At 43.9% G+C, this 24480-nt stretch overlaps 1 protein-coding gene across 1 annotated transcript in view; it reads right to left on the bottom strand.

Moving 5' to 3' along the window:
- SETBP1 (SET binding protein 1) overlaps positions 1-24126 on the bottom strand; it is a gene marked incomplete at its 3' end in the record, with an annotated part of 259761 nt that extends 235635 nt beyond the window's left edge. The window contains exon 1 of the mRNA XM_008571215.1: positions 23477-24126. Within this exon, the coding sequence (XP_008569437.1) occupies positions 23477-23962 (486 nt within the window). The remainder of the gene's footprint in view (positions 1-23476) is intronic.
- Between the last annotated feature and the right edge of the window lie 354 nt (positions 24127-24480).

The raw sequence follows: 24480 nt of genomic DNA, 5'->3' as shown, positions 1-24480 counted from the left end.
TCACAACAAAGTAGAAGCACATTATTCTGTCTCTCATAATTAGCATGTTGCAAGTAATACATCTTAAATGAGAGAAGAGAAGACTTCACTTTTCTTCCTAAGCTAGGCTTTATTAATTCTTCAGAGTGAATCCAGTAAGTGACAGCAGACCAAATAAGGGAATGCACTCATGGTACTTCTAAGGACCTGCCCTCAAGTCCAGTCCCTTTTTTATTGGATACAATTGTTCCAGGTTTTAGTTTGAGTTCTAAATGTCACCACTAGCATAACTTCTGTGCTTTAGGTTTAAATAAGACTAAGAAATCGGGGTTGCAAAGAGGAATACTTTGACCCAAATGACCCAACAAGGGAAACAGCATTTAAGCCCAGAAGGGTCTAGCAATAAAAAGACCACTCACAAAATACACGAGAGGCTGGCTAATGTCTGCTAGGACTATCAGCATGAGTCCCTTTCACCTTCAATAATCTAATTTTACAATGATGGTAGAGATTCCACATTTGAGGTGTTTTGAGAGCTTGGTGAAGACACAGTGGGGTTGCTTAAATGATTGTTGTGTCTATTGAGGTTGAAGAGAACATTCTGGACATCTTTGGCTGGCAACTCCTACAGCGCTCATACACAGAGAGTGTCTGCCTACTTTCCACCCCCCGGAATGAAGAGTAATGCTGGCCATTCAGTACACACGCTGCCTCTACAACAGCCAGTTTAAAATCTCATGGGAATGCAAATTTATGAGCCACACAAGACAGACATTCAGCAACAAACCCCTATGATGCTTTCAAATGAAAAGGATGTGATGAGAAAGCCCTACCTCGAGACCAGAACTGCCATGCATTTCATTTATCACAACCTCTTACCCCAAAGTGGGTGACAGGAATAAGGATATTGACAGTAAAACTTTAAAAGATTGTTTTTGTTTGGGTATGGAAACACATTTTACCCCCACCCCCACCCCAACACACACATTCCCACACACGGTGATGAAGCATTTGAGTCAAATGCATGTAACTCCTCCAGAGAGCTGAAACACTGAGCGACCCAAATGTTCCACCTAAATAGGCTTCATTCTCGTTAACCAAATGAACATTCTGGAAAAGGCCGAATAAGGATATTGACAGTAAAACTTTAAAAGATTGTTTTTGTTTGGGTATGGAAACACATTTTACCCCACCCCCCCACCCCAACACACACATTCCCACACACGGTGATGAAGCATTTGAGTCAAATGCATGTAACTCCTCCAGAGAGCTGAAACACTGAGCAACCCAAATGTTCCACCTAAATAGGCTTCATTCTCGTTAACCAAATGAACATTCTGGAAAAGGACTTCAAAGCGAAGGATCTGAAAAGCAAGACTGGAACATGTTTAGACTGGAAAAAAAAAAAAAAAAAGCCGTCGACATATTCTATTTTACATTTGGATAATGCTTTAAACTTTCCAAGATCTGTTGATAGCCATCATTTTCCCAGCCCCCTCCAATCCCCCGCCATGAGTGAGATCAATGACAAAGGAATGGATCTCCCCAGCTGACCCCAGAATGTGAAAGCAGAAACCATGGTGTGAACATGGCTGACACATGACGGTTTAGCCAGGAACTTTCATCTCGGGCTCCTCTCCACATACTACTCTAAAAACAAATTACGTAACAGAGCACGTGGTTGTGTGGCTTGAGGTATTGTTAAACAGGGTCTTTATGAAGTCTTTCTGTACCTTAAACATTAATAAACTTCAAGTTCAGGTCATGTGAAATCAAACATTTGACTTAAAAGCAATGTTATTACAGTTTATAACCTCTGAACTGCAAGCAGGAAGTCCTATGAAGCTTCGTGATTAAGTATATGAACTTTAAAATCAGACTGCTCTGATTTCAAACACTCTCTTACACACTTGCTATGTGCCATCTGGCAAGCTATGCGATCTCTCAATACCAGTTTACTCATCAGCAAAATGGTAATAATAAGATTTACCTCTTAGGCTTATTGGTAAGATCATATATAAATTAGTAGTTAAAGGACCTCACTTGGTGCCAACCATAAAAAACTCACGAGATAGCTAATTAGTATTTGACTGTTCATAATCTCTTTCGGTGATCTCCAACCTCGGGCCCTGCAACCAAGCAAAGTTCCTACCTTCCTTGAAAAGAAAGTATTGTGGATGTGGGACTATTGAAAGTAAAATCCAGAATCCTGAAAATGTCACTTAACAAATTAACGTTTCCCATGAGTTAGTTGATAAAGTTTAAAAATTACATAAGAACCTCATGAAGATTTAGAAATGGTCCCCGAGTTGGCAGGGAGGAAGTTCTCTTCGAACTTAAAAGTGAGAGAACTTCAGAGTGGAAGGAACCTGTTAGACACCTACTCAAGGTCGTTTGAAGGTCGTCGGGTCTGATTTCCACTGGCTACCTGTGAGCCAGGAGAAGCCCAGCCCCTTTGAAGCTTCTTATGGCTCCCTTCCCACCCCCAGCCACCACTACCACTGGAGTTCCCTTTCTAACCATAGATTTCTAAGTAAAAAAGGAAATTGTCTAAAATTGAAACTGCTTTACTCTCTTATTGGCTTTGGTGGCTGTGGGAAGAAAATGGAGGAGGGGTGGGGGTGAGATATGTTGATGAAAAGAATCTGAGTCACCACTTCCTGGAAGAAGTGGCAGTGTACGCAGAGCTGGCTGGGAAGATTGGGGGCTGGAGGAGGGGGTGTCCCAGCCCTGCCACAACCTCACACGGTACTGTACTGTGAGACCATCATGTAACTTCTGTGAACTTCCCCCTCCAAAATGACCCTAAGGGCCTTCCATCACTATGTTCCTGTCATTCGTAAAGGTCCTAGTGCATAAACCATTGGTACCAACTACTGTCAGCCTGGAAACCAAAATGAATTTGTACTCCTGAAACACTGGAGCCATTTCTTTTAAGCAAGAGCAGACAGGGCAAGGAGGAGGAGCCACTGGCTCTGGCTGAGTCAAGACACAACTGCTGTATTTCCTAACCACTTCCCCAAACCCACACTCGCCCCTCCACACACACCCCATCCCAGCCCTGCCACACATTCCTTGGGCACTGGAGGGCAACCCACTATGCACTGACTGCCTGGGATAGCTAGATGTAGTTCAGAAGTCACTCAAAGTTCTTTCTTAGATGCAAAATTACATCAAATTATTCACTAAACTGTGAGCAGACACAGATAATTACAAGATTTATATATTGAAAGAAAACAACAATAATAGCCTCAAATCAAGGGTGTCCACTGTGTCGGAATTACCTGCTTGTGTTTCTCCCTAACCCTGAGAGGCAGGACTGGCCTCTTCTTCATGTATCCCATGCTGACTCCCATGGCAGTTACTAAGCCCTCCATAGACAGTAGGTCCCCAGTGACAATGTGCTGAGTGAATGAGTGAAGGAATGAATGCTGTACTGCCCAGATGAGAAGGCAGGGCAGGACAGCTCGTTTACATGACTCTTCGGACTCTAGCCGCCGTGGCTTCCTGCGGTAATTTAATAATATTCTCTCCCATTCATATTCTGTCTCTCCACCTCCAGCCCCCACCCCCACTCATTATGCAGTCTGACTGAATACCACTCAAAATATTTTCTCAATTAGAGAAGAAAACAGGAATTTGCCACTTGTCTGCCTCTATTCTGCTGCCTGTCAGACTTCAGCAAATATTTCAATCCTGGGCCTTTGCCTGCTTCTAACCCCTGTCCTTTAACCTTTGACCCGGCCCTCTTCAAATCCTCTGGCCTTTACCCTCTCGTCTTCCCAGCCCGGACACTCCACACTAGAACTGACTTCTCAGCTACTATGTTTAACCCAAAGAGGTATAGTGACACCCATAAAGCAGTTAGGGTGAGAGAAGAGTGCTGCTGGGATTTTCTTGTACGATCAAAAGATGATTGGAAAAATTAGCACCTAAGAGTGGAAGGGAGACATGCTGTATATGGGCTCCCACTCTCACTAGCCTAAATGTGGACTTCAGAGCCTTTTCTCTAGCCTAGGCCTGCTCTCCACCCCCACGCCACATCCTACCTACCTCAAATGAGCATGTCACTGAGATCAGAGGCTCAGGGATTGGCTGCCAGATGCACACACAAGCTGGGAACCATGTCCACCAGAGTAGGAAGATGCAGAGTTCTCGGCTGACTTTTCCCAACATTCACGTTGAGTCAAACCACATGTTACTTTTCTTCTCAACCCCTGCTCCTCCCCGCCCAATCACTTCAACTTCCTCGGCTCCAGCTAATTCCCATCCCCCAACTTCCGACACTAGGGCCATTAGGACCCATCATTTCCTGGTCCTTGCCTGTGTCCATCGACCTAAGAGTTGTGCCATTTCTGTGAGTATCTGAGGAAGGAATGGAATATTTAAGGACTTTTTCTTTTGCAACAACTAGTTGGCTGTCTGTTAGCTCTCCTTCCCATGTAATTAAATGTGCTGTCTCTTGGCTTGTTAGAAACGAGATCCTCAAGCCCTAGGCAGCATTATGCAGGGTAAATCATGTTTAAGTAACTGCATAACTAGTGGGTCAGTTTTATCTTTTGTCTTGGCTGTGACCATTATTTAGCTGGGTTCTCAAAATGCCCAGCAGTGAAGCTTTCATGTCAGGCCAGTACTGAAAGACAAATGTTTTCTCCTCTCCCCACCCCCATAGCCAGCCCCTCTTCTCTGAATGCAGCATGCACAGGGCAGCTGGGAAATAAAAGCCTCCTTTATCTGATTTTCCTGGGCTAAGGCATGGTGGGTTCAGGAGGGTTCAAGAGAGAAATGCCAAACTATAAGAAGATGGGCCAGGCAAACAGGCAGGGCAAACTCCCAAGCAGTGGCAATGACAGGCCACAGCAATTGAGTGTCCTGTCTCTTTTTTAGCACCCTGCATTGTGATGATTAGAAAGGGTGGGTTTTTTCCAGAATGTCACTGGTTGGCCACATGATCTTGGACAAATCATAAGACATCACTGATCCGGGTTCTATGTCCTCATCTGTGAAGGGAAGACTGCTCTGATGGTCTTCATGGTCTCTTTTCATTTTAACCGTCGTTGTGTGTATCTATCAAGCAATGGGAAACAGTTTGACCCTCTCGAATAGCTATGGAGAATACTGCCCAAGAGGATGAAAGAGGTCTTGTGAAGAGATGAAAGCAAACTTTCTCTATAGCCAGAGTTTGCCTCGTACAAAGGATAGTGAGAGGAAAGGGATAAGGGAAAGGCACGACGCCTATTTCACGAAGGGGAAAGTCAAGGCACAAGGAAATTTTGGCCAATTAAGTTGCCAAAGTCATAGAGAAAATGAACTATTGGTGCTGTCAGAAATAAAACACAGAGGAACTCCAACTCTTGTCCCAGATTCTAATCCTATTACACCATCCCTCCCATAGGACTTAGTGATGAGCAGAGGGAGTATTTTTGCTGTTTAATTTTTATAGGTTTGCATTTACCATTTTCTTTGGCCAACCTGGAATCCTAGAAGCCTAGTCATGAGCTCTCCTGACTGTATGCCCTACACAATCGTCTGTCTTGTACAGACTTTCAGGTGTGGAGCTTCCAGTGGCCACCAGACCCCAATGACCAATCCCCCAACTCATGTCCTCCAGACTTTGTTCATCCCATTCGCAGTGCATTTTAGGCTCATCATCTGTCACCTCTACTCCATGGAAGCTCCCTGAAGACAGAAGTCATAGTGGTCATGCAGCCTTCTGACCCCTGCAGCACCCAGAATACCACTGGTCTATAGCAGGTCCACCATGAACACTTGTAGAATAAAGGGAGAGGAAACCTCAGCACCTTTGATATAGAACAATTCAGTCATGTTGGTGGACATCCAAGACATCTCTCTTAGCTTATAGTGACCTTCCCTAAACACATTCTGCCTCTTGCCCACAGATACCACCAACTAAGAACTTAGAAACTGAGGCAAAAATAAAAGAGAAGTCAGAGTAACAGGGGACTCAGAGGAGGCAGAAGTAATGAAAGCAAAAGAACGCACTCGGAGATGTTGACTAGGAATGTCCAAAAATCATAGAGGCAGGAGCCCCGGGATTCCTCCCACTTCTCCTAAGACCAGAGCCCAGTCAAAGCCAGCCTGCAAACATCTATTTCAGCAGCATACCAGCACTGAGCTCTTTTCAACACACACATATGTATCCACACAGAAGCATTCTCTCATACACATGTCCGGACACCCTCTAGTTGGCAAATAAGTGACAATATGTAAATTATCAAAAGCCACAAAGATGTGCTTTGGTGGGGAGCCTGAACAAACAAGGAACAATTTTGCAAGTGGCCACAGATGGCTTATCTTCTCTGCTTACCATGGACGCTAACAAGATTTGCCATAACTAATTCATTCTTTCACACCATTGCCCTGTTCCCCCACCTTCCGAGGGTGGAGAAAATTCCCCATCATGGCCATATGCATTTTTATTCCTTGCTAACACAGGAAAAAGTACAACTTCATCCACACGGTGTACGGATGGATTACGTATAAGTGATTAAAAGACGTTTAAGAGGAGATTGTGGTGGAAGAAACAAGCTGAAAACCTTATTTGAAGAAGAGGTGGAAAATAAGAGATCTGAGCCTTGTGTGGAGCTGGAGGACTCAGCAGTAGAAAAGGAATGAGTGGTAAAGCATAGACAAGAAAGAATCAACTAGAAACAGACAGTGAACCTATCAAATGAATCCAAACCCTCCCACACTACAGATAGAGCTGACCTGAAATACAAGATGGACCCCTGGGCTCCTGCGGCAAACAAAGATGTGTTTGAGGAAGCCTTTCCTCCGTGCATTCCTGCACTAGGCATTTCTAGTGAAAACCAAATTGGAAGGCAAGAGGCTGGATCTGGAACCTTTGTGCATATCTCAAGCTCTTCTTTACTCTAGGCCCTTCCTACTCAGCTTTTCATAAGTGTCAGTAACACACTTAAGAATTCTTAAGAAAATGAATCAATGAACTCTTCAGAAAATGACTGAATTTCTCCAAGTCACAGGAATCAAGATGTTACAGGCTGCTCCTCGAAGGCTCTCTTGGCCTCTTCAGTGCAATAGCAAAACCTTCAGTGTAAGGGCACTTCCACTCTTCACCAGGGGCTGCAGTCAATTTCTGGTCTGCCCCTGGTCTCACTTCCCTCCAATGCTGGCTGTACAGTGGTTCCCCCCTTATCCATGGGGAATACATTCCAAGACACTCAGTGGGTGCCAGAAATTGTGGCTAGTACTAAACTTTATATATACTGTTTTTTCTTATACATATGTACCTATGGTAAAGTTTAATGTATAAATTAGGCATAGTAAGAGGTTAACAACAACAAATAATCTAATAGAACAATTATAACCATAATTGTAACAAAAATTATGTGAATGTGGTCTCTTTCTTTGTCAAAATATTTTAATATTTTCTGACCTTGGTTGATTGTGGGTAACCAAAACCATGGAAAGCCAACCACAGATAAGAGGAATCTACTATATATGATTTCCTAAAGCAGTTCTATGCACATTTCCTCATTCTCTTCTCTCCAAGTTGGGGGTGAGAGGCTCCATTTCTTTCTTAGTGCACTCAGGAAAAAGTCAACTCTCCCCAACCTGGCCTACCAAGACTTTCTCCCACTCCAGATTTTCCAGGTAAACCCTGCAGGCCAGCAGGTGGGTTCTGCTCACCATAACTTAGATGGACCATGAGCACTTGGCCCCTTGTGCAATTGTTCATGCAATCTCCCTGGCCCCCTTCCCCTCCTGTCTAGATCCTATGCTTTCTTCAAGCATCGCCTCTTCCTCCATCCCTCCCCGGACTCTCATGCACCCCAGCATCTGGCACAACATGAACCCCACACTTTGCTTAACCTTCCTCACGAGACAGAAACTCGGAGGTTTCTTTCAAGACCAGACAAGGTCATATAAACCAGAGTGATGGCACTCTACCCTTTCACCTGCCCAGATGCCACGTGATTTCCCTCCCTTTTTATTCCCGGCCCTAATTCATATTAAGTATTGCTGAATATGTCTATTTTTTTCACAAATAAGTATGTATTGGATACTTACATCAGGAAGCTATTGAGAAAACTATGCACATTATTGTACTGATTAGATAAAATTCTTGTTTACATATGAGTATGTCTCACTATACACTTCTATATAAATACCTACTTATATGAATAGGTATTCCTATGGTGATTTCCCAGAATGTCAGAGTTGAAAATATTTCAGGATCTTTTTATACATTGCCTTAATTTCAAGATGTGACTACTGAAAACAAGAGGCAGGTGAGAAAACACAGATCATTAGGGGCAGAAAAAAAATTTCTGGCTTCTCGGGCCAGGCTTGATGAGATCATATATAATACCCATCTTCTCAGAGGCTGTATGTGTCCGCACACACATAAAGGTGCACACAACACTGAACTCTCTCTAATGTGCACTCCAAAGTGCACCACCCTCTTCGGTTGAGCTCCCAAGAGAAACGTGAGGATGAGATGACACAGGGGCCTGAGGACCTCCTCTGAGATCTCCAGATTTGATTGGACCATTTCCTTATATATCTCTCCCCCTGTCCAGCTCTTTGCTCCCACTGCTTCAGGGCTGTATGCTATGATCCCTGAGCTGGAATGCCCTATTCTGAGACAGACAAGCTCCAAGGACCAACGATTATCTCCTGTCTTAAATGCAATGAGCAGAAGCAGCCACCACCGCTCCCTCAGTCAGGGCCCAGACAGAGAGAAATCTACCACAAGTCTAAAATTGGGAGCAAAGGTCAGCTGTCATTTAGGAATGATGCCAGAAGGAAAGGCAGACATCCAGAAGTTCAGCACCTGCTCCTCCCCAGAGGGGAGTGGGTCACAGCTGGCCAGCCTAGGGCAGCCCCTCTCTGGCCTACCTGCACAGCTGTCTCTTAGTAGATATCAGCAGTGGCTTCGATACCAGTTGAAAGCTGCCAGTACCTTGGGTGGAGCAACAAGCATTTTTGCAAGGGGCTCAGAACCACAGGCCAGGCTTCTCCAGGGCATTCTCCATTCTTCTTCTGCCCAGGTCACCTGTACTAAAGGATCCTTTCCAAGGCAGCCCCTTTATCCAGTGGTAGCTTGCATATGGCCTCCACCTTTGCACCTGATCTGCCCTGATACACTGAGCCTTTCAGGTGTTTTGATCTTCCCCGGTTTCCCAGATTTTTGCTTCTCTCTTCACTACTTTTCCTGGATTCTGTTCCCTCTTCCAAAATGTGTGACGTGCGATTTTTCAGGTTTCTCACCAAGCTTGCTATTCTCCCTTACCCTTTCTATGCTGAGAATCTCAAGGACATCCCATAGATTAAATGTGTCAATACCATAAGCTATGCGTCTTCACATGGACATCTGCAACTCACATCTCATCCTGTTCTGCCTAAAGTTGATTCTTATCTCTTTTCAGCTAGGTACAGACTGTCCCTCTCACTCAATCAAATCAACCAGTCAGTTACAAGCTATTTTTTGAGAATCTTTGACACCCCCCTTCTTAGTTGAGGTGCTATGGAGAAGCTTTTGTCTCAGTTCCTAGTTTGATATAGCTTACAAATCAGATAACAGTACCTCACTTTTGACACTTCAGGAACAATAACCAGGTGTATCTCTATGATATTGCCTGGCATGCAGTAAACAGTTATTGAAGAATACATCTTTGGTTGAATGAATGAATGAAAGAAGGATGCTGAGGAAAAAAGCACTTTGAGTGGGATAACTAACATCAGCAGGAGCATCCAAGGGCCACTTGGCTTATCTCTATGATTATCTCTCTTTGTCAGGGCATCTTTCTCAAGCTCCACAGAGCCCAGTGTTCTGAAGTCAAATTTTCTTTTTGCTGCTTCCTCCTGCTCTCGCAGCTCTGGAATATGCAGCTTTAGGTGAACCTGAGCTCTGGAGAGGGACCCTGGCTAACCTAGGGAGCAGCCTGAGTCAGCTGGCAAGGCTGAGCATATGGACAGTTGTTGACACCAGGCCCACTGTCCTCCACTGCCACCCAGTCTGTAGACATCCTTCACCTGCAATCTTCCACACCTAGTCCAATGTATCTTCATGTGCTCTTCTAGTCATCCCTAACTGCTCCAGACAAAACTTGTTTTCATACCTAGATCATAGGAGGAAATGAAGGAGACAGCATTTAGTAAAAACCACCTCATTGCATGTGGTAAGGTGCTGAACAAGGACTCTATTAGATAGTTTCAGGAGCAAAGTTAGGCTCATTGCTCAGTAAAGTTGCTACATTATAATCCACAATAATAGGAATCTAACAAAGTATTTTAAGACAATGAAACACGCATACCATGCACACGCACACACATATATGTTTTAAGTCATCTAGGAAAATTCTATGTCCTCAGGAGGAAGCAAAAGAGAATTGACCTCTCTGACTCCTTTTATTTCTCTCTTTGGTTTTATTTTATTTTTTGTTCCCTTCTAGGGGAATCCTCAGGTCCTCCATTGCTCTGGGTTGTAGGCTCAGCCCAACAGTGAGAGAAGGGAGGAAATGGTGTATTTAAGAACAGCTTTATGGATGCATGTATTTTCACCAATTACCAATTTAGGAAATGCATTTTATGTTCATTCCCTGACCCCTCCTCTCATCACCATAAAGGACAAAAGGCATGCTATTTCATCTGTAAAGTGCCAACCTCTTGCAAGCACCTGCAGCAAGAAGTCAGACCCCATGAGGCCGGAGCACAGCACTCTGCCCCCAAAGTCACAAGGTAACCTGATAGGACAGGTCCCTGCTCCTCCTAAATTTGCCGAAAGTAGTTTTACTCACTTCATGGAATATGATAGAAAAAGAGGGCAGAAGCGCAAGATTCAAGGGTAGCAGCTCTTCTAAAACCATCTGTCTGGTTTTCCTGACACCTAGCTATTGCGGTCTTGTTTTACAGACAGAGAAAGAGAAGGACTGAGAAATGCCTCACCGTGGCTCTCCCGGAAGGTGAGGATCTCTGGCTTCCACCTCAGTTCTGTGACCTGAGCACATCTTGAGCTACCACAGGCAGCTGCCTCGGGACTCAGAAGAAAGGCACTGCAGCTGCCTTGGAGACCCACCCAAGGCAAGTTACTGTAGGTCTTTGTGCCTCATCTTATCCATCTGTAAAATGGGGGTAATAATGTCTACATCATTGTCATGGAGAGGATTTGGTAGACGATGTGTGTTTTGTGCTTAGCAAAGTTCCTAGCAACTCTAAGTGCCAAAATGGTGGTCATTGTTATGTCCTGGAAAGCAACCTGAACAGCCAATGGGCTTTCTCTGGGATTCAGGTTTTCTACCGAAAGAATGACTCTCCTCTGCCTCCAATGCATAGTACGTATTCCTCAGAAAGAAATCAGGAGACATAAGATGCTGTACACCAAAGGTTCTTCAATAAAACTTCCAAGTTCAGCAAGGCCAACCCTTAAGCAACTGGCAGGATCTTAGTGTGATTTATGGAACAGGATGGGAACAGAAAGAAAGACTTGTTAGTGGTGGTTTTCCTTTTTCCCCTATTTTGTTTTCGGGGTTTTTGTCGGTTTTTTTGTTTGTTTGTCTCCCTCTGCCAGGGGATTAATGTGTAGGTTCTTAAACAAGGGGGTCCCCCATTTACAGCTGACGGTGGCAGCTGCAACCTCTGACTTTCTTGCAGAATGACAGGGAATCGAATCAAAAAGAAAAGCAAAGAGGACAACCTTCCCTCCGGGAGCATGAAACACAATACCAGCCTTTCGCCAAACCCGACAGACACCAGCCCTGATTGGAGGTTGCCTCTGAACAAAGGGAAATTGGTATTTAAAAAAAAAAAAATCTTCTGAAAGCCAACTCAGCAGATGGTTTTTTCCTGGGCTCCAGGAGAAGGGGGTGGGGGAGGTGGGGGCAGGGGAATGATGCTGGGATAACACAACTGCCACCAGGATACAGATGACTGACAAGTGACAAAGATGGGCAAAGAGGGGCTGACCTCTCACCCCAGGATTTCACAGAGGGCAATTACACCATGTGGTGGGTATCTGGACCCGGCTGCTGACCACTTCCAAGCTGCAGCTGTTGTTCGTCACAGCCACGTCTGGGGGTCTTATTAAAAGCAGAGGAGGAGAGAGACCAGGGAAGGAGGGGATAGTGAAAGAAGCAATGGAAAGTTTAATTAGAGACTACAGTTTGTTAGAAATCTACTAATAGAGAGCTCTAAAGAAGAGCACCTTCTAGTTCCATTAGCACCATTAACATTTCAGAACCATTTTACAGCCATTTGCTCAGATGATCTTCAGAATTATGTGGAAGCTAGACATTACTAATCCCTTGTTAAATATGAGAAAACACAGATTCATTGATTAAGGTAGATTGAGGACTTGGACTCAGAACCTTCGGTGTGGGGTTGCCATGCTCCCCTCAAGTCTCAGGTCAGACAGAGCTCAGCGAATCTTGTTTGGAGGGGCCCTTTGCTGAATCCCGCAGTTTCAGTCTGAACCAGGACACTTTAGAATACTCTGTGAATAACTTCTAGATTAAGTCACAGCGAGCCTATTATCCCATCGGCCTGTGCTATGCTGCCAGCACATCACGTTGTAGCATGCCTCACTGCCACTGTGACCTAGAGTGTTCTCCAGCAGGGAGGTGGCTGTGGCAGTCCAAGAAAGCAGATGTGGGTCTCCGGGATGAAGCCAGAGTGCTCGGTTGACCCACGGCCTAGGCCAGTGGCAAGCAGCGAAAAAAATCAGGTGAGCTTTACGGTTCTCAACCATTCTCTCCTTAAGGATGCACCAGCAGGACAAGCTAGGGTGGAATCTTTCAATGATAACTTCCTGCTGCTGGAAACCGGGAGACCTGAGGGCTTGAGTCCTCAACGTCCCCCTACTCCACAACCCCCTACCTACCCCAGCAGTAATTAGCTGCTGTAACCCCAGGCAAGCCATTTAAAAACCCTCGGAGTCCTTTCCCCAGTCTATAAAGCAGACAGAATAACACCTACTTCACTGAACTATCCGAAGAACAAATCAGAAAGAGGCAACCATTGGGCAGGTTTGAATACACTTTGTAAAGGTGCCAGGCAGATGCGATGGTTGCTATCAAATTTCCATACTATGCACTATCTGGAATACATATTCTGACAGTTTGTTATACTGCCCTGGGTTTTTCTCTAAATGTCCTGAGATGAATTCTTACTAACAAGATCTTTCTATACCCCACACAGCACTTATGCTAAACACACCATGCTTAAACTCTAGATCCTTGTAGAGTTTAGATGTCTCAGCTCTGCTGCAGTGTATCTGTGCGGGAGCACAAAAAAGGCAGTGTGATGAAAGATTTCAGATGTTCCTAACGCATCAATGCAAAATACACAGGGCTGACTAGGCAGAAGCTGTTTTTTTAGAGAAGGGCACTTCCCACAGAACAATCTGCATTGGCAGAGAGCTCACAAGGACTCAGGTAACCTCTAGGCTTGGAAAATAAAATCGGTGAATAATATATGGAAAGGCAGAACTCCTGTCCTCAGAGAGCTTACATCAGAATTGAGAAGCAAATACTTTACCTTCAGAAACACACATTTAACAGTCCTTTCATTTAGATAAAGGAGGCCGTTATGAGAAGCCAGGTTCCGAGATGGCAGAGAATCATCTAGCAATGTCTAACTGGAGAAAGAAGAGAAGAGGAATTCAGACTGAGATGGGCATCTACATTTTCAGGCTCCCTTGTTTCTGTGCCTTCTGCATGGTCCCTGATCCCAAACCTGACCTTCTAACATTTGATTCACATCTCTGCCTAGAACTGCTCACAAAGAAATGAGAATAAGAATAATACAAACAAATGAATTTTGACCCAAGCAAATCCATTGAATGTAGGATGTGATGGTTCGGATGAGCAAAAGTAACACAAGGCAATATTAATCTGAAGGGTTTCCTTGACCTTGAGTTCAGTGTACATCAACAATGACAAAGCTGCCAGAAAGCTGGTGGAGCTCAGGATCGTGTTAATAGAGGTACTGTGCTTATAGCAGAGGAGGATACAATCCCCCAGCACTCTGCAGGGCTAAACCAACTCCAAGTATTGTGCTCTGCTCTGTGAGTCCTCCCCACCTACACCTTTAGAGGGACACTGACATTATTAGCACAGGAATCAGGGTGGTTTAGCATCAAGATGCCATGGAATCCAAGGAACACTTTTGGAAACTGGAAACATTTAGACTTTAAAAGGAGTAACTTTAGTGCAATATAATAAAGAGCTTTCTAAAGCAAGAGCTGCTCAAGAGGTGGCCAGTTCCCACCCTTAAGGCCTTTGAGCAGCAGCCAGGTAACTGTGCATTAGGGATTTGGGAAGGTGTGCTGTATTCATGTAAGAAGGTTGCTGAAATCGAAAGGCTCAGAGGCTCTACTGGCTTACAGTGATGTCCGTGATCCTGGAAGTGTGACCCAGTTGTGGACCCAGAACTTCTATTGTCAGCCTTTCCATGTTTACTGACCTAGAGCCCAATTCTAGCCTGTGTCCTCAATGGATTATTTCACTGCTAGTTTGCAGACACAACTGGCTCTCCTCTTCCGAGCTTCCTTCATGATTCAACAGCACTCAAAGCCCAGTATAACACTTACCTGCCAATTATTTAAATGGTAGGAAGACCGGGACAATTCAGCAACCTGATGATGCAAGGAGGAGCCACATACCCAAATAAATTAGTTTACACATCCTTGTCCACAAAAAGGGCAAGGAGGAGGAAATCACAGAGTGCTGGGACTGCCCGTGGCTCACTTGGGAGAGTGTAGTGCTGATGACACCAAGGCCATGGGTTTGGATCCCTGTATAGGGATGGCCAGTTAGCTCACACTTGGGAGAGCGTGGTGCTAACACCACCAAGTCAAGGGTTAAGATCCCCTTACCAGTCATCTTTAAAAAAAAAAAAGAAAGAAAGAAATCACAGAGTGCCTTTGTATACTACAAATACAAGGAAACTCCCAAAAGTTCATAGAAAAGTAGAATTTGAAGATAACACAAAGCTTTCCATGAACTTTTTGAAGACCCCTCATAGATATTATTTAGCTACACCCCATGATCCCCCATGAGAAGCAACAGCTTTAAGTTGGTTCTCCAGGGGCACAGCCTGATGGGAAAAATGCTGAAATTCTTGAGCTGGGTTCTCATTAGCACACTAAATAACAAATGACCCAGCATAAAAGTCTGTCCCCACACCTGGGAAAATTTATATTTGCAAATGATTACTTCTTATTGGCAAGTCATGGTGGCCCACCTTGAGGGACAGAGCCCCTGTCTATCTCCCTTTGAGAATTTTCTACACATCCCCCACCTTCTATCCCCCACTGTGAAACTAGCTAGAAACTTGTAGGAGGCAAAGAAGATCATCTGGGGAAAAAAAATTAAATAAATAAGGTCTAGAAAACACACCAAAGCAACCTGCATTTGATACTAATGATGATTATCAAATGGCTTCCCAGGCCAGGTACCAAGGTGGGAACAGCTTGGACTTTTCAGAGTAAATAAAGGCCTCCATTGTTTCCCTGGTGATATCACAGGCTGGTGGGGAGATGAGTGAAGTTGGCTCCTGGAAAGAGGAGCAGGCAAGAAAGCAAAAATAAAACAACTCGGGACTTCAGAGAGAAATGCACACTCAAGAGATTCAGTGAGGCCCCTGCCTTCACAGGGCAAGATCCACTGGAATACTATGGAAAGTGGGAAAGACCCCAAGAAGTTTTGTAGCCTAAACCTCCCATGGTTCAGGGTTCTGGGTGTCTGTGTTCCAGTATACCCAGATGGTGGCCTCAGCTTGCACTCCTTCAGCACGGGGGCCTCACTTCTTCACCAGCCGACACATAATGCAGACCCTTTTGTGCATACTCAGTATGACGTGGTGTGACTAACAGCACGTGTGGGACCTCCCTGCCACATCCCTGTGCTCTCCACCTCAGCTGCCCTTAGCTGGTCCCAATGCCCTCCTGACTAAAGCCACTTGTGTCTAATAAACAAGCAAGGCAGGTGGAGGATATTTTGGGATGGTTTGCTCTGTTGTACCTTGAAGGTGGGATGTTTTTAACTAAGTTGTGCAATCAGAAGAGTCAAAGGATGGGGTAGAGGAGGGCAAAAGGGATTGCTTCTCTTGTCTTTCATTAAAAAGAAAAAAGGAAACGGAACTGAAGGTCTGTTGAAAGTACAGCAATGAGAAGACTTTTTGAGTATGTAAAATTGCAATGAAGGAGAAGGGGCCAACATCGCAAACATAGGAGCATGGCAGCCGCCAAACAAGCCCCACTTGGAGGTTCCTTTGTCACCCCTTATAACTTTCATTTTGAGTCATTTTGTGCTCAGCAGTAATCTTGATTCAGCAGATAAATGACCACAGAAATAAAAGACCTTTGAACCATGTCTGAATAAATCCCCATAGCAATCCTTACACCACCACCCAAAAAAGCATTAGTGACACACTCTACTAGTAGATTCATGTGCAACCATCAGAACGATGACACTGGTGCAGCCTCCAGCTAACAAAATTCAACACAGCCCACACTTCCAGGCACCCAGCCCCACTGCAGGTCACTGTGAGCAGTTCCTGTGGGTGGTCAGGGAGAAAGAGACACCAGACATGAACGCGAGCAAGGCATTGTAAGTGAGAGGCTGTCCTGTGTGCCCGCCAGACACTTTCATGCTCACAATGACATTGACAGGGAGGGTCTGCTGTTATCCCTGATTTTCAAACAGTCAGGAAATGAAGAAGCACCTGCCCTAAGGTGGAACAGAGCTCTAGTTCCAGTGAAGACAAAGAGAGCCCGGTCCTGAAATCCGGAGATCAGAGTTCTAGTCCATTCCCAGGGCAGGGACTCTACCTAACAGATCCCATACTCCTCACTGGAAATTTCATGTAGGGAGCACTCTGTCTACACTTCAGGGAATGAATAACTCTCCTTCTGAACAGAACACAGTTTTCTGCTGGTTACTCTGTCAGACTTATCATCAATGACAGAGTTCACCAAAGAATGTCCATAGAAAACTCCAAAGAGAAACTGACTACCAAGGGAATACCAACACCAAGAGAAAACAGGCCAGTTCGATGTTTTAAACCTGCAGAGAATCCCAAACACAGGAAGAAAGAAAGAAAAATACAAGAAACTTGGGGAGGGATACCAAATATTACCAGAATATCCTCACAAAACACAAGTTTGGCAAATCTCACCACTTTAAAAGCTCAACTCTGACGCTTGGTTCCCATGATTTTAGGCCTTTTGACATTTGGGGCAAAAAAGAGACAATTTGATGACAGAACAGTGGGTCCAAAGAGAGGTCAAAAAATCTCCATTTATAGTAACTAGTGTTCTTAGAGAGAAAGACTCACCCTATCCAACAGAATGGCTCTTATAGTTTCTAGCTTTTAGAATAAGGCTTCAGAGGTCATAAGTTGTTCTTGTTTTTATTATTTATTTATTTTAATATGCAGAAACTGAGACGCAGAGGAAAGCATTCTTGATGAAACTGTTAACAACAGAAGCAGAGCTAGTACCCAGGGTCCCGTCTTTGAGTCCAATGTTCTATCTTTCACCCATTCAGCTCGACATGCCAAATGTCACCTGTTGCCCTGTGGAAACGAGTATTTTGTGGAAAAAGTCATTCACCACCCACCACATTGCTTTAGCTATAAAATAACCAGAGAGAGACTTATCAGGAAATAACATTTGCAGGCACTCTGATGAATAAATAGAAACGTGGTTCTTAAAAAAAGGGTTTTGTTTTGTTTTGTTTTAAATCTCTGGAAAGAAACAATAAAAATAAACAAGAGGGGAAATTCAGCCTCTTGTGAAGAAATGCTGGTGAGATCTGCTTTCCTAGTTGGGTTGAGGGTGTCGTGGAGGAAGTATCTCTTACTCCCAGGAACTCAAAACACCACGTTCCCACCCCCAGGAGAAGGGAAGCCAAGCCCTCAGTCAAGCACACACTTGGGAGTGACTAGAAAACATGCTGGGCAGAAGGAAGGCACAGAAAGGACACTTGAACCACAAGGAGGGTGGAAAGCTTTTGATGAATGCCCAGGGCCACCCACCAGAGTCAAGGAGGTGGCCAGAGGTCAGGCAATTGGAGCCCTTGGCAAAGCAAGCCACCTCTCACCCTCTGCCCAACACCCCTTGCCATAGCCCCCTCCTCACCTACTTGGTATACCAAATTGCCACAAGCATAAAGGATCAAGAGGGACATGTGCCTCTTGGTGCTCTCTAAGAAGAATGGAGAGCACTAGAGTGGTCCCTCCCCACTGACAACTGTAGAACCAAAAGGCTCCCCTTTCATCTCTCCCATGTTAAGTTCTTCTGCACCGCATCACCTTCAACAAGATCCCCAGGCCGCAACCAACCCCTGTCCCTGACTCAAAGCCTGCTGAACGCTCCTGTTACTTACAGAACTGAATCCAAACCCATTTATTTTATTTGATGTTTATTACTCTCTACAATCTGATACCAATCTTGCTTTCCATCTATAACACTTAAAAAACCCTTTTTCCTATCCATACTTTGGTGTTTGGCACAAAAAAGGTACTATTTGAGGAATGTATAAATAAATGCCTGACTTATTAGGCTTCCCAAGAGTGGGTTGCAAGAGCTCAGAACAGAACAGAAGAAGCTTTCCCCAACACATATGACGATGTTCTCAGTGGAATTGTCAAGAATGAATCCTGACCATGGTTCTGGCACTGTGGCAGGTGCCTGAAGAATAAAAGGTTGAAGTCCTTGCTACTGGAGGAAGTAAGTTCTCCCAGTGGAGCTGTGGAGGAGAGAAAATTAACTCCAAAGAAATGAAATAGAAGTTGTATTTTCATCAAAAGTAAAATAAAATTTATAGGCACAATAAAAAATAAATGGGACTTTAACTCATTAGGCTTTGAAAGTTCCCTCAATTACCCAGAACATGTGGAATTAAGGAAAATATGTCAGATTATAATTTTGTCGTTCTAGTTAGTGTGGGTAAGCATGGAAGAAATGTTCCAGTGATCCTTACCTTCCTATAGTCCTTTACTTGTATAGGGGGTGGTAACTTAGGGACTGGAATACAGCATTAACTTTGGAGTCTAACAGAATTAGCTTAGAAGGGAAACCTTGCCCCTTCTAGCTCCTGTTACTTTGAAGCAATTTGAGCCTCAGTTTCCTCATCTGTAAATAAATAATATCTAACTGGCAGGATTGTCATAAGGACCAATAGAGAATGTGAATAAATGTCTAACAGCCAGCAGAGAGTTTGCCATGTAGCTCAGTAAATCATAACTATTATTTTGGTGTGTGCTCTATAAATAATCTATTTTTTTCTACAAAATTCTCCACCAAGTTATAACATGTAGAAGTTATCTCTGTTTGGCAGATGAGGAAACTGGAGCTTCAGCAAGGTTATACTCCAGATCCAAATTCAGAAAGCCACTTGCCATCAGACAACCACACCACATCTCCTACACTGAGTCACTGTATGGAGTTTGTCTAGAACTCCCATCCCCTTCTCTTACTGCTGAAGCTAGACATGTGTCCCTGCCTCTCACAGGAAAGAGAAGAGCTGCTAAGCTCTGCCCAGCTGAGAGCCTCCTCAAAACCCTATTACTGCTGAAACCTTCCATGCTCATGTTTTGTACCTGAACTTGCTTCTAGAGAATAATTTTCATGTTCTCTGTTGTTTTTATTGAGTGACCTAGAAGAGAACTAGAGGAAGTATAAGTTATTATGCAACTTACCTGGGTAAGTTTAAGATGCAACAGTTCGGTCCTGTGACAAAGAGCAAGTTGAGTTCATCTGCAAAGCAGGACCTGTCCAAAGGACAGTTCTGAGGATCTGATGTATGTTCTGAGCTCTCCTCTCAGCCTCTACTTCCTACCAAATACTGCTTTCATATTTCATGTAAATCCATTCATCACAAACCCTCTTCCATATAGCATCTCAATTTCCAACCTAATGTCACATGGAAGGCAGGAGACTTATCCCCTGGTTAGAAGAGTCCATGTATCCTTGAGCTGGTGAGGTGGTATTTTCATGGATCCTTCTTCACATTCTACCATTCAAGTGGCCATGTTCCCTGACCATCTATAGTGCCTCCCTAGTTTGGAGCGTTATTCATAGGTTTGGAATAAAGACCATGAGGATGCCAGGTGTATACTCCTTCACTCCAAAGCAGTAGACCATGTATAACTAGAGTTAACCTAGCAGAGAACTAGCTTGTGATATGTATGACATGCTCCCATTATCCTATGCAGCTTTCTTTTTACAAAAACCAATGAAAAAGAAAATCATTAGGGATCTAATATAAGCTGTCTTTGCCTGAGGCTGTCAAGCAATGACTTGAACAAAATTAATTGGTTCACTTAAACACACACACACACACACACACACACACACACACACACACACACACACACACATAATGTACCACCCAATTTCCCCCAGACTCCAAACTTAGAGGCTGAATCATTAAAAACAAAACACAATAAAACTAAAGTCTTGTTATCTTGCAACTCTTTGTCCTTCCCTAAGTCTAGTATCCACGAACAGTTTTGTTAGGGCCAGATGGTAAACAGTTCAAGCCTTGAGGGCCACGGTGTCTCTGTCGCAACTGCTCAACTCTGCCATTATAATACAAAAGCAGTCACAGACAAAATGCAAACAAATGGACTTGGCTCTGTTCCAATAATCCTTATTTATGAATTCTAAAGTCTGAATTTCATATGTTTCACTTGTTACAAAATATTATTCTTCTTTTGATTTTCTTCCAACCTTTTAAAAATGTCAAAACCATTCTTTGCTTGACAGCTGTAGGAAAACAGGCAGGGGGCTTGGATTTGGCCCCGGGGCTGTAGTTTGCCACCCCCTGCTTGCAGTTAGCACATACATTCAGATGACTTCCAAGGAGGAATCTCCACCAGCTCAAGGACCAGCTCAGCAGGGCCTTCTTCCTGGTTCACAGCATAAGGCCTGATCCCCAGGGGCCACTCCAGGTGTACTTCTTCTAAGAGTGGCTCACCTCATAAAAAAGATCCAGCAGTCCAGAAGACTTGATTTTGGGGTTAGATGTTGATCTGTTGCTTACAAAATTCTATCCTCATCCTTTCCCTATCCCAAACTACTGACCATGTACTTGCCATTGCTATAAGTAAATTTTGTAAGTTCATGTCACTGAACTTTTCCATACAAATAGTAGGCAAGTTTTCCACCTCTCAACCCCAGCTTTGGCTTTTGCTTACTCTCTGGTTGCAAAACAACAGGGATTTGAAGGATAATAAAGGTAACATTCTAATCCAATAGAGATCAGAGAATATTCTTGTCAGCTATTAAGTAATTAAGATTCAGTGCTGATAACTTTGTTCATTTATTTCTGGAAAGTAATAAATAAATATAGGAATGAGGTAGGAGTACAATATGAAGCAAGCTCCTAACAATTAAAAAGTTTCATAGGATATGCCCCTTACAGCATCATCATAAACCAGCACATTGCGTTGAATTTCAGGCCACCTTCTTTTCTGAGGTATGAAAATGCTTACTTGGCAAATCACATATTCAAATAAGCAATTTCATCTCCCTTTCAATAAAGCCCACAAAGGGCAACTAGCTCTTTGAGTGAGTATGACCTGCCTGAGAATTTCATATACGAGAACTGAGGTCCACAGCACTCTTCAGCTTTGAAATCATCCGCATGTCACAAATTCTAAAGCATTATTCTGGGGCATTCCAACGGGAGGAAGGCTATACTCGGGGAACAATTTGTGGCTTCAGGGGAAGCAGTACCTGATTGAGACAACTATTTTCTTTTTAGGGCAGTGATTTTGAGTTTACATACCCAAAACTATGGGCTGCTATTCAAATCCTGGCATTGATGGGCATGGAGAAAAAACAGTTACTACAGTTTTCAAGACTGGCCACCCACACAAAAATCCGACAACACAAAAAATTGGCCATTTCAGCAGCCAGAGACAAAGGCATTCATTTCCAAAGCTGAAAAGACGCAACTCCAAGGCAAAGCCTCATTTTCTAAGTAGAGACTGATTTAAACAGTTCCATTTTCTTGCAAAAATTTAAAAGTTTCTGCGTGTGTCGAGATTACCTTTGGTTTTATGATAGAGAAATCAGAAATCACTGCAAAGTCGTGATGGGGGGAGGGGAAAGCATACCCTCTATCCTCTGGTAAAACAAGCCAGTTGCTAAAGGTCCCTTTGTGTTCCAGAATGTTAAAGTAAGGTGAGCAACTGTCCCAGTTTGCCCAGAACTGAGGGCATCCCTGAATATAGGAGTTCCAGTTTTAAAACCAGGACAGGTTTATTGGGCAAACCATGAGGAGTTAGTCACACTAGAAAGTCTCTTCTAGCCCACATCTTTGGATTTTAAATGCAACAAATCAGCCAAAACACCCACATGAGGAAGGACACAAGCCCCAAACTAGAAAAATAATATGATTCCACGTGGTTTTAGTGAAAATGACTACCCTAAAGCTCAAAAAACCACTGGTAGCAAAAGTGCTACAGATCAGTTCCGGGTTATGAAGGAGAGACGTTCATTTGTCTGTGCCATTTTTAGCTAATACACCATGGCTAGAGCACAAGTAAATGACCAAATCTCAGGCACAGAGAGACAAAGACTAATTAACACCTACAACCTAGAACCCTAAGCCTCTGTCAACAAAAGGGCTTCTTCAGAGACTTCTCCTAGCCCCAAAGATTCTTGAAGACAAAAACTTTCTATACTAAGGCAGTTCTCTGTTATCATAGCTGAGAGCCACACCCCTCCCAGGAGTGGAAGTCACTGTAACCCTCTATGATATAAAATAAATTCAATGAAATATGTGCCCATTCATTCCCAGACACCACCAACCACTTCTCTAGCTGTCTTGCATATGCACGTTTGACTTCTAGGAGGAAAGTGACAACTGACCAAGTTCATTCAGTACTGCATCTTAAAAGTCCACAATGTGTGGGACAGATTCAGTTCAACTGCCTGCCCCTTTTGTTTCTCCAGTTCCAATCCTAATGCTCGTCAATGGCTTTCGGATTGATGATCTCTCAGCCTTATAAGAGCCTCAGTTACTATGAAGTCTGGGCTTCCTTATCAGATGAACAATTCATCTTAGAAAAATCATGGTAGTAATGACTGAAACCAAAGGAAGGTTTTAACAGTTTTGACAATTCTGATTGACCAAAATTTTTCAACATTGCACTCTTGATTACAAGAACAGATGTAAATATTAAAGAAAAAAAAGACCCAAAATGTTATGGTTTCATTGATCCAGCCAATTGGCTGCCATAAAATAAATAGGAACTCTCCATAATTGCAATTCTAGTAGCTGTTTTTTCTCAGGTGAGTAGAAGATACAATAATAAACTGGACATTATATCAAGATTAAATCAGAGGCATTTCTCCTGAGGCCTTAAATATTCTATCAAGGAGATTGGTAATTCCAAAGTAAATAAGTAATATGCAAAAAGACCCTAAAAAGTTGGGGATAAAACGGCAAAAACAAAGAAATAAACAAACAAACAAAACCTACAAGACAGGACTTCCTACCTTCTTTTTAGAGTGGCTTCTTTCTTCCTCCTTCGTAGCTTTGCTATTTTTCCCAGCACGAGACACCTTCTGGTCCCCAGACTGCTTGATGGTGATCTTGATCTCAGGTGGGCATATATAGTTCTCCAGATTCTTTGGGGGTTTCTTAGCCCGCTTTGTGGTCTGAATCTTCAGCTTCAAACTCCCCTCTGTGAAATTTGCCTCCTTGATAGAAAACTCCTGCTCCTCCAGGCCATCTCCTGCCACCCATTTCTCACTGTCTGCATTGGAGTTGGAATCCACATCCCGCCCTGAGCCCAGTTCATCCTCCTCCTCTGGCTCCATGCGTTCTCCACTCACTGGGATCCCCTTCCCAGGTCCTGGAGCAGAGAGCAAAGGTTCTCCTGCACAGCCAGGAGCAGCTGGGGGCTTGGCTGAGGAGACTGGCAGGAATTCCGACTCTCCCCCTCTTTGCCGGGAGCTGCTTAAGATCTCCCTGGACTCCATGACAGTCCTACAGTCTTCAGGAGTTCTCAGGAGGGGGAAGGGGAAAAGGAAAAGGTGAGAAGAGAGGACACCCAAAATTCCAAGGACAAAATGATCCAGCTACCAGGTTCAGAGTCCCAGGGATGGCGACACAGTGAGGTGTTCAGAAGAGATCAGATCTGCAACTGAGAAGCAGAGAGATAATTAGCCTTGGCAGGAAGGAAAACGACCCCCAAAGTTATTCAGTCTATATTCCAGAGGCTCTTTCCACTTATCTATGGCATCAGAAAAAGATGATGGGAAGAAACCCATCCAGAATGTGCACATCCCCCAGCTGGATCATGCTTGAGCAGAGGAGGCGGCACAGTTACACATGCCTTCGTAACGGATCGGGATTGATTTTTATGGCCATGGGCTCAAGAATAAAGATAAGAGGGGAGAGTCCTCCTGCCCAGTAACAAGCTAGAGGTTTCTTGTACTGAAGCCGCAGCTGGCTGAGTCATCGTCAAAACCAACCATGACGAAAGGGAAGTCTGAAG

The sequence above is a fragment of the Galeopterus variegatus genome, unplaced genomic scaffold (genome assembly GCF_000696425.1).
Source record: "Galeopterus variegatus unplaced genomic scaffold, G_variegatus-3.0.2 Scaffold667, whole genome shotgun sequence".
Lineage (NCBI taxonomy): Eukaryota > Metazoa > Chordata > Mammalia > Dermoptera > Cynocephalidae > Galeopterus > Galeopterus variegatus.
This window is presented reverse-complemented; position numbering and strand designations above follow the sequence as displayed.